The sequence below is a fragment of the Camellia sinensis genome, chromosome 15, assembly GCF_055761805.1.
Source record: "Camellia sinensis isolate YWXY chromosome 15, ASM5576180v1, whole genome shotgun sequence".
Lineage (NCBI taxonomy): Eukaryota > Viridiplantae > Streptophyta > Magnoliopsida > Ericales > Theaceae > Camellia > Camellia sinensis.
In genome coordinates, this window is record NC_138975.1 from 128,160,470 (window position 1) to 128,171,099 (window position 10,630).

Here is a 10,630-nt window from a genome sequence, read left to right on the forward strand (position 1 = left end):
ATGGCCTGAGTGTTTAACCTACAAAACGCTTTCGACTCTTTTCCACAGTTAAGGTGCGTTTGTTTGGCAAATTAGATTAAATATGATTGTTAGTAAGGGGATGGTTAGTGAGAAAACTATTAATGTAGAGATTGTTAATGAGGGGATTAAGTAAAAATGTATTTGTTTTGATGATCGTGTAGGAAATAGTTAGTGATGCGATTATTAAATTATTTTTATATAAAATAAAATTAAAATATTTCAATATTAAAAAAAATCTAAAATAAATATAATTTTTTTTAAAAAAAATACAAATAGAAGACTCCACGTAGGTAAAAAATGACCAGCGTACACTTAATCCCCTTAGAGCATCTCCAACGGTTGAATAAAATTTTCATCAAATTTGAGTAAAAAAAAGGCATTTGGCTCAATCTGATATCAATCACTCCAACGGTATACCGTAGCTTTCATCAAAACATACCGGACGTCCGGGGGGGCGACTGGAAAGAGCAAAATCTGTACAATTTTGTAATTGAAAGTTCAAACTTGTCATCCGGGGGGTCAACCGGGTGGTCGATTTTCCAATGTAAAATCTGTACAAAATTTTGCACAAAATTGGTCATCCGATGGGTCATCCGGTAGAGAAAATACAACGGTAATGAATAGTGTTTTGGTGAAAAATCCAGTGCATTCTCAGTTTAGTGAAATTTTTGCTTAATTCTCAATTTGATATTACTTTGGTGAAACCATTGGAGAGAAAAAAGTGACTTTTTCATCAAATTTCAAATCTGATGCACAATTTGATACACCGTTGGAGATGGCTTTACTTTCAAAATCCAGTCAATGAGGAACGCCTATTAGTGTGTTTGATTTTAATTTTCTAAATTCAATTTTTAAAAAATTAAATTTTTTATTTTTCATTTTTTTTGTTGTTGGTTTTAGTGAATATTTTTTAAATTTTAAGCAAATTTTTTTACTTTTTTAGGTACACCTTATTTAAATGTATCTAAAAAGTAAAATATTTGTGAAAAAAATAAAAATACGCTGACTCAAACAATGGGGGTTCAACGTGAAATTCAACAATTGGGGGGTGTAAGTGTAATTTCACATTATTTCTTTCCGGGTGTAAGCATGTGATGCTTAGATTAAAGAAAATTAGCGTTCCGGTGCTTCCCCGAAATTTCACTTCAAAGAAAATCTACCTCATTTGAGCATTTGACCCCTATATATATACTCTTAGTAATTGATGGAATTAAGCCAGCAAAAACTTCTCCCCATATATACACAGATAGGATAAAGCCCTTCCCTTTCTCCCATTACAACTCTAATCCATTCTGTGAGTGTAGAGTGTTGAAAATGGAAATGGAAATGAGACCGTTTGAAACAGTTGTTCAACTCCCTCCGGTTGTGGCGGAGCAGCCGCCTGAATCTGCTCTCCAAGGTCCCCATCCTCTTGATCCCGCCGCCGAGCCTTCTGAATCGCTAGCCCAAGCTCCTCCTCCTCTTGATGCCCCGCCTGAACCAGTAATTCCACGCAATGCTCAGCAACAAGACCTAGAATTGCCGAAGCTAGTTTTAGCGTTCTGCTTGACAGCAGCTTTTGAAATCTCCTTCCGATCCGTCCAGACTCGTAAACACTACCCTATAACCTTCCAATTGCTGTGTCTGTTAATGGTGTTTGCACTCGCTTTTCTCGTTGTTGCTAAATACATCGTTGCCAACTACCCAAAACCAGGCCGCTTGCTTGAGCATGCTGGACTACTCTGTGGAGTTACCGCTTTCTTTGTGGCCATCACCGTCTCTTTCCCTCTCTGCCTCAAGCTCATTTCCTGGATGGTATATGCTCTTTCATTGCTTGCCATTTTCATCTGCAATTGCGCTCCACCACTGTGAAATCCCAATGCTAATCCTGTAGCACAGGATTGTCATTTAGGTTGCTTTTTTATGGATATTAATTTTAATTATTATTAGCTGCTTTTGGTCACTAGTGTACTAATTAGTGGACGATATGACATAATTTAAGAGGTTTTGGTATTTGTAACATGATTAATGAGTGTGGTCAGTAATAATGTCATAGTTGATATACTAGTTAGTACACTAATTGGTCTATGTAGCACCACCGATAATATTTATATATGTTTGTGGCCACTCTTAATGCAGGACTAATAGTACTTAAACTTGCATGCATAGGATTCGGGAGTTTTATACTGTTTGTAAAATGGCTTTGTTTATTGGAATTACTTCGTTCCATCAATTATTTGTATAGTTTCATTTTTTTGATTGTGCTCATTGATAGTGAATGTGTAAGGGCTAGCATATGATTGAATTGCACAGGAACTACCATTTGCAAAATTTTCAGGATCTGGAATCTGAAATTCAATTGTTTACTTTTCCTCTTCAATTCACTGTATGATAAATTGTGGAAACTAAGAGATTGCATCAACTGTTCACAAGAAATGTGCATTTGATCCCAGAAGCAATATTATTAATCCAATTTGGTGATGAAAAACAAGTAGTGAACATTTTTGTTACTTAAGTTCGATTATTAATAAGCATGATGTGGTTGGAGGTGCTATGATTCATAGGATCGAAATATATTGGTTAAAGTGGAAGAGTATGTGACATATTGACGTATTCTGTGATTCGTATGAATTTACTTATTTAACTAAGCATAAAATCATTGATAGAAAAATGATTCGTGTAGCCAGCTACACTTGAATGGGACATAAAATTGAGCTTTGATTTGGTTTGGTTTTTGTGATGGGGCATATTCAATAAATGAATTCTATCAAAACAAGAAAAAATCTAGAAGAAAAGGGGAAAAATCCAAGGGACAAATCCCATTGCACATATTGTCACCACTTTTCAAGATGATGTGAAACTATGTTGGAGAATCTTTTATTAAAGGCCAGCTCCTTCTTCTTCCTGTGTAATAATTTGACTAGGTAATTGGTATTTCATGTGAAAATGGTTCTGGTATCACAATTTGTAAGTATTAACAAAAAGCCTCAAAAAGCAATGAAGTTTATGCTAAGACTTCTTCTAGAATACAAAAACAACGCCACATCAAAACAATAGGAGAATCTTAAATTTCTTATTAAAGATTATTTTGCGGTGAAGATGACGGTCGTTAATGCACTTTGTTGTCAAGATTTATTTTCCCTTTCCGAAGCGAGAATCTCTTGTTGATGGTTTCTTGACTTGTTTATGGATATGACTTTGATATGTTTTCACATACAAATATATATATTGAATGGTGTAATATTCCTTATTTTTTGAACTAAAATATTAGTTGTTGATAATCTTTAATGTCAACCATGTGCAACTGCTATAATTTGGTACTGAAGTTGATTACATTTTGCTCTTTGAAGGGATTGGAAATAAGCATAGAATAACAGGTGCACAATACATGTCCTGTTCTTGAAGTTTGTGTTTTCTACTTTGTATTTGTATGTATGCTTCTTGAACTTGTATTCACTAGTTAATTGTTTCAAATATATGCTTCAAATTTGCATAATAGTGCTTTTTGATTATATTGATTTACAATGTGTTAGTTGCATTTAGTTTTCTTGTAAATTTGTAGAGCATTTCTTCCATGGTGCAACATCATCTATTTCTAACTGAATTATGATAAATATGGATGCATCTCATAGTGTTTTTTCATTTGAATAACATCTCATTTTTCATTTGGTAACCCAAGCTACTTGAATCTCAGTTTGCATGGCTGGATGCTGATATTTGCCATTAAAGTTATGCAAATATTGTAAAAAATTGAACTCTTTCTTTTGCAGTACTGGAGTAGTCTATAAACTAATATGCAATTCAATAGGATTATACATAGTGGCTCACAAGGCTAACTAACAACATAAGCTATATCTAGGTGAGTATGAGATGGATAAATTAACTTACCAACCAGTCTCTGATATCTCTCCTTGTCAAATTAATCTTTAGTTTCATCCCCTAACATGCAATTCTGCTTCAACATGGTATCAATAGCTTTATACCCAAGCACACTTTGTCCTTAAGAAGGTCCAAAACATATGTTCTTAGTGAGATGAACACACTCTTTGAGATGTTGCAATGCCAATACTCAAGAAGTACTTCAAGTTACCAAAGTCTTTTATCTCAAACTCCTTAGTAAGATAGCTATTCAACTTCTGCTTTTTCTATGGATCAAATATCATCAACATACACAAGGAGTGCAGTAACCTTGTTTTCATGTTAAATAAATTGGGTATGGTCATTTTGACTTTGTTTGTAGCCACATCTAAGCATAGCCCAAGTAAACCTCTCAAATCATGCTCTAGCAGACTTTGTAGGTGAAAGAGTACTTTTGGCATATTACACTAGCAATATCAGACTTTTACGCTTCAAATTTGCATAGCAGTGATTTTTTATTATATTGATTTACAATGTGTTTGCATTTAGTTTTCTTGTAAATTTGTAGAGCATTATTTCCATTGTGCAACATCATCTATTTCTAACTGAATTATAATAAATATGGATGCATCTCATAGTGTTTTTTCATTTGAATAGCATCTCATTTTTCATTTGGTAGCCCAAGCTACTTGAATCTCAGTTTGCATGGCTGGATGCTGATATTTGCCAATAAAGTTATGCAAATATTGTAAAAAATTGAACTCTTTCTTTTGAAGTACCGGAGTAGTCTACAAACTAATATGCAATTCAATAGGATTATGCATAGTGGCTCACAAGGCTAACTAACAACATAATCTGTATCTAGGTGAGTATGAGATGGATAAATTAACTTACCAACCAGCCTCTGATATCTCTCCCTGTCAAATGAATCTTTAGTTTCATCCCCTAACATGCAATTCTGCTCCAACATGGTATCAATAGCTTTATACCCAAGCACACTTTGTCCTTAAGAAGGTCCAAAACATATCTTCTTAGTGAGGTAAACACTCTCTTTGAGATGTTGCAACGTCAATACTCAAGAAGTACTTTAAGTTACCAAAATCTTTTATCTCAAACTCCTTAGTAAGATAGCTATTCAACTTCTGCTTTTCTGTAGATCAAATATCATCAACATACACAAGGATCAAATATCATCAACATACACAAGGAGTGCAGTAACCTTGTTTTCATGTGACTGTTGAATAAATTGGGTATTTTCATCTTGACTCTGTTTGTAGCCACATCTAAGCATAGCCCAAGTAAACCTCTCAAATCATGCTCTAGCAGACTTTTTAAATCCTATAATGCCTTTTTAAGCTTGCACACTCCCTTAAACTGAGAAATCCTCAAAGCCAGGTGGAACATCCGTAAATACTTCTTCCTCTAAGTCTTCACAGAGTAAAGCATTCATCATATCTAATTGTTAAAGAGGCTCAATATGTTAATTCTCTAGAATAGGCCACATGAAGAGCTTTCGAAATGGCAATGCTGTGAATTTCAGTCAATTTGAGTGCTTAACTAACTTGCGATGAGACAAAATTGCATGCTCATATCAGTGAGTTTTTTCAGGACTGTCATGTCAGAGAAATTCTAACTTGCAGCAAACTTGCCTCCACATCGTCTTATTTATTCTCTTTTCTGCAAATTGTGCTTTAAGCTGTATGAAATGTTCATGAGTACTGTCATTGCTTCTAATCTGGATTTTCACATGACTTTGTAGATACATCTCTCATTGATAACATCTAAAATAACTTCGAAAGCCTGATAAGTGATGAGCGCTTGGCCGGTCGCAATGACCTTCGGTGCTATTACTGGAATAGAACAACCAACTTCACTGGATAATTATACTTGATTGACTAGCATAAGCAAATAATATGAAGTGCCAAGCACTTAAAAGGTATTGGTCATTCTCAGTGACTCCTATTAGTTCTTCTGTGTCATTTTACATCCTTTAACATTTGCTCAATATTGATGACTGCATATTTCAATAAACTCACAGAATTTGAATAGAACAACCAACTTCACTGGATAATTATACTTGATAATTATACTTGATTGACTAGCATAAGCAAATAATATGAAGTGCCAAGCACTTAAAAGGTATTGGTCATTCTCAGTGACTCCTATTAGTTCTTCTGTGTCATTTTACATCCTTTAACATTTGCTCAATATTGATGACTGCATATTTCAATAAACTCACAGAATTTGACTTTCTTTATAGAATGCTTGCATGGCAGTGAAGCTGTAATATCTACTCAGGTAGTTCTCACATCCTGATTGTCTCTAGCATGTGAGTGATTTTATCTATACATTATCCACTTATTATATAAATGAGTTCAAATTTCCTGTTGCAGGATGTTGATGAATGAAACACTGTCAATGGCAGATCCTTGAACTTACCAAAAAAAGAAAAAAAAAAGAAAAGAAAGAAAGGTAGATCCTTCAACTTATACTAATATGATGAACAAAATATTCCAGTTCAGATTCAATTACTATATGCTGATATGCCAGTAGCTAGGGACTTCATTTTTCTTGTTTAAAGGTTTATTACCATCGATTTTATTGCTTTGTGTGCTATTTAACTTGTTACAAAGCCTTGTTTTTAGTGTAACTCTGTTGGATTCTATGTCAGTTTCATCGCTAAAATGAACAATTAAGATTACTGGAAAATCTGTTACTCTCAACATAGAGAATTCTAACCTGCTGAAGCTAGCATATGCTAATTTTTTATTTCGAGTCAGCTTGAGGATGGTTGCACTGTGGCAATGCATTTTTCTACTGGTTAAATGGTGGATCATCTCCCATAAAAATAAAAACAAAAGAAAGAAAGATAGAAAGTAAAAAAAGGGAAAAAAAATGGTGGATCATCAATCTTACATGACAATAATATTCTGTTTAACTTGTTAAAAAGCCTTGTTTTTAGTGTAACTCTGCTGGGTTCTATATCAGTTTCATTGCTGATAAGAACGATTTAGATTACTGGAAAATTTGTTACTTTCAACATAGAGGGCTCTAACCAGCTGAAGCAAGCAGATGCTAATTTTTATTTCGAATTAGCTTCAGGATGGTTGGACTGTGGCAATGCATTTTTCTATTGGTTAAATGGTGGATCATCAATCTTAATGACAATAATGTTTTCTGTTGTAGGCAATGTGAGGTTAGTTGGCTTTTCTAACATAAATTCTTCAACTAATTAAGGCGTGATGGCTAAAGGAAATTGTTTGCTAGTGAAAATCCAGTCATCCTCTGATCAGCTGCTATTATGTAGCTTGGGTATTTTCTATATTAACATTAACAGTTAGGGGTGAACCGCTGATATGTACCTTGGGTATTCTTTATATTAACATCAACAGTTAGGGGTGAAGAATGGAACATTTCATTTTGCATGACAACTTGGTAATTTGAAATATACTTTTATAATCATATTACTGTACAAGGGATGTTTATCTTGGACTTGTGAATAGGGATTTTCTGGACCAAACAACTCTTCGGCTCAATTGATTTGTACCCGAAGTTGACATCCTCTTACTTTTGTTTCACATCCAAGTCTTTCCTACAAACCTGTATTGTCCAACAAGATGAGGGATTTTAACTTTGTTAATTAAAAATTTCTTTTCTATGGTAGAAATGTGATTCTCGAACAATTAAGAGCTGCCAAGGTAGTGAAACGGCACATGAATAAATCATCTTCTTAGGGGGAACAAGGTTTGACGAACCAAGACATTGATTATGGATGTTCTAATGAAATTCAGCTGTGACATTGAAGTTTATTTTGTGCCGTTGATGTTGCCCTGTTTCGTTACATTTTGATTTGTTTCTAAAGTGACAAAAGTTGAAGTTTCCCTGAAGTAGTCACTCAAGAATAATGTGGAGCACTCCCCAGTTGCACAAGTGACCTCTACATACTGGAGAGCTGTCCGTAAGCTACTCTAGATCCAGAACACCATTTCAGAGTCCCAGAAGCACCAGGCAATTTTTCTACTCTTCAATTTTCTTTTTCTTTTTCTTTTTTGGCTGCTCTGTCTCAAATACCACTACACCTGCTGCGTAAACCCTAAAGACTGCAGTGTCAACCAATTTCTTTGGTCGTTGCTCAACATCGTCTTAATTGGCCTAAGCAAATGATAGCATTTTGCTTAACTTTATCTGTCAAAATAGCCATCCAATTTATTCAAACCTGACTACTCTAACTTCCTCCAAAAAATTTTTTTCCCCCTTGCATTCTCACTAGCCTTTGCCTCCCTCTTTGTAGTGACTTGCTATCTTCTTTGCTGCCACAGCATTCTGCATTGCTATTTGATTCCCTACAACAGCAGTCCTCCATGCACCAACTGGTCTGTTTATGCTGTCTCCTTGCTACTCATTCTCATATACACCACACTAATAAGCGTGAACGAGAACCTCAACAACCCCCCCCCCCCCCCTCAAAAAAAAAAAAAAACACACACACACACGCATTTTAACCAGTATCTGTAAGAATGAGTATGTACAATCACACAGCAGAGTATGGAAGGTTTTGTTTGAGCAATTTGCAGAGAATGAAAATGCTTTGGTGGGAAGGCTACCTACTTCAGAAATTGTTGTTGAATATCTTCCATTGGTGTTTGTGGATGACAACAATGCACTTTGTGTGGTTTGTAAGGATGATACAAAAATTGGGGAACAAGGAAAGCAGCTACCTAGTTCACTCCTTTACCAAAGAGCATGTCATGTGCAGTAAAGTATTTTAAGCTCAGGTTTTATCTTGAAGTTTTTTTTCATGAGCATCAGATTGTATCCATTGTAGATAATGATTTCATTATACAAATCAATTATATTTTCATCATTGGAGATAATTATGTTTTGCCCCATGTGTAATTTACCTCTTGACAAATGAGCATGTAATTTTCTTATGTCCAAGAACGTATTTCACTGTTCAATCCACAAATCATGGAAGATAATCACACATAGATCAAATTACAAAGGGTAAATTCCACCTTTACTTTGGAAAAAAAATACTCTAGTAAGGAAAAATGGCTAGGGTTTAGTGTGTTTAATATTTCAATTAAAATTTGAAGGGTTTGGTGTGTTTTATATTTCAATTAAAATTTGAAGGGTTTGGTGAGTTTTATATTTCAATTTAAATTTGAATAAACATGAGGTTGTTTGTACTTTTGTGTTGTTTTGACGTCCATGTTGTAATGGTTCAATGATTTGCTCATGTGTAGTAAGTTATTTTTCATTCAAAATTTGATTTGAATCAATAATTGGGTGCAGATTGAGGTAGAATTTTATGAAATTATAGAAGAATAAACTAGGGTGTATTACACTAACAGTTCCTATAGTTTGAGACTCGTGTTATTTTGATCCTTGATTTTTTAATTGCAATACATTTGATTCTTAATTTTGAATCTTGTTTCAAATAAGGACAATTGAAGATACCATTGCTCAATTTTAAGGACAAAGTCGTCAATTTGATAAAATATATACTAATTTGACAAAAATAAATGTCAAAAAAATATTTTTGAATTTTTAAAAATAATTTATACCCGCCAAGATGAAATTATGTAATGATATCAAATAGAAACTAATTTAATAAAAATAAAAACAACCACCGATTACATGATCATCATCCAAACACATAATAAAAATTAATTTGGTAAAAAAAAATAATAAATGTCTAAAAGATTTATTAATTTTATATAATTTTATCTTTAGTGAGTACAAATAATTTTTAAAAATTTAAAAATATTTTTTTGACTTTTATTTTTGTCAAATTAGTTTATATTTTATCAAATTGATGACTTTTATTTTTGTCAAATTAGCTTATATTTTATCAAATTGACGACTTTACCCTTGAAATTGAGCAATGGTATATTCAATTGTCCTTATTTAGAACAAAATTCAAAATTGAGGATCAAATGTGTCACAATTGAAAAGTCGGGGATCAAAATGACACAAAACTCAAACTATAAGGACTGTTAATATAATTTGCCCAATAAACTATTATAGGTGGATTGAGAAGTGAAAGATAAAAAAAAAAAAAAAAAATGTTATATGTATGAACACTCTTACTAAAACTCTTAAATGAAATATGTGTTCAAATATCATTAGATGTCCAAGTATTACTATATTTTTCACAATCAAATCTATTAAATCTTTGTACTTTTAATAAGATTTTTAGTGAGAGTTTTCTATATGACTAAATTATACTTTGTCCCTTTTAAGTTTGGTCACTTTTTTATTTTGGCCCCTAAAGTTTATTTTTTTCCCTTTATGTTTCAATTTTTTTCCCAGTTTACTTTTAAAACTAATTTTTGTTTGAAATTAGACAGAAAATGTCACAATAACTGTCACATTACATAAAAAAAAATATTATTGTATTAGGATTTGAATTTGTATTAGAGGTGCGGGTTATATATAATAAATAATTTTAATGTCACATGACTATTCATGTATCCTTTTCTGTCTAATTTTTAACTGAAATTTGTTTTACCAGTATGAGCTTTATATTATTTTAGTCTTTAATGTTTAAATTATGTCAATTCGATCCCCAATCCAATGTATAAAAGTATTTCACTTTCATTGTCAATATTTAAATTGTATCAATTTGATCCTCAATATAAAAAATTGTTTCAATTTAGTCACCAAATGTTTAAACTACATCCATTACTAGAGTTAGATTGGAAGATTAAATTACATCCATTAATTAAAAAAATTGAAAAAATAATTTAGTAATATATAACCACCTCAG

General features: G+C 32.9%; 2 protein-coding genes across 20 annotated transcripts in view; both read left to right on the forward strand.

The window, feature by feature from the left end:
* Nucleotides 1–10,630, forward strand: part of LOC114270840 (uncharacterized) — a 221,071-nt gene that overhangs the window by 35,563 nt on the left and 174,878 nt on the right. For 2 of the 18 annotated variants that reach the window (XM_082909888.1, XM_082909872.1), the window contains exons 3-5: nucleotides 3,351–3,428; nucleotides 5,618–5,794; nucleotides 5,897–8,732. The gene's annotated coding sequence lies outside the window, so the exon portion shown is untranslated. Of the gene's footprint in view, nucleotides 1–3,350; nucleotides 3,429–5,617; nucleotides 5,795–5,896; nucleotides 8,733–10,630 lie in introns of those variants that run through there. The other 16 variants (XM_082909889.1, XM_082909873.1, XM_082909882.1 and 13 more) reach the window with 15 other exon arrangements.
* On the forward strand, nucleotides 1,143–8,732 carry LOC114270843 (uncharacterized). Of its 2 annotated transcripts, XR_014357150.1 has the most exons (3): nucleotides 1,143–1,815; nucleotides 6,252–6,330; nucleotides 7,523–8,732. XR_014357150.1 is itself a non-coding variant. In XM_082909891.1 (2 exons), the coding sequence occupies exons 1-2, from the start codon at nucleotides 1,336–1,338 to the stop codon at nucleotides 6,264–6,266; spliced, it is 495 nt and encodes a 164-aa protein (XP_082766017.1). In that variant the 5' UTR covers nucleotides 1,143–1,335; the 3' UTR covers nucleotides 6,267–8,732. The 2 variants fall into 2 exon arrangements, 1 of the variants encoding a protein (XP_082766017.1); XM_082909891.1 differs by having other exon boundaries at nucleotides 6,252–8,732.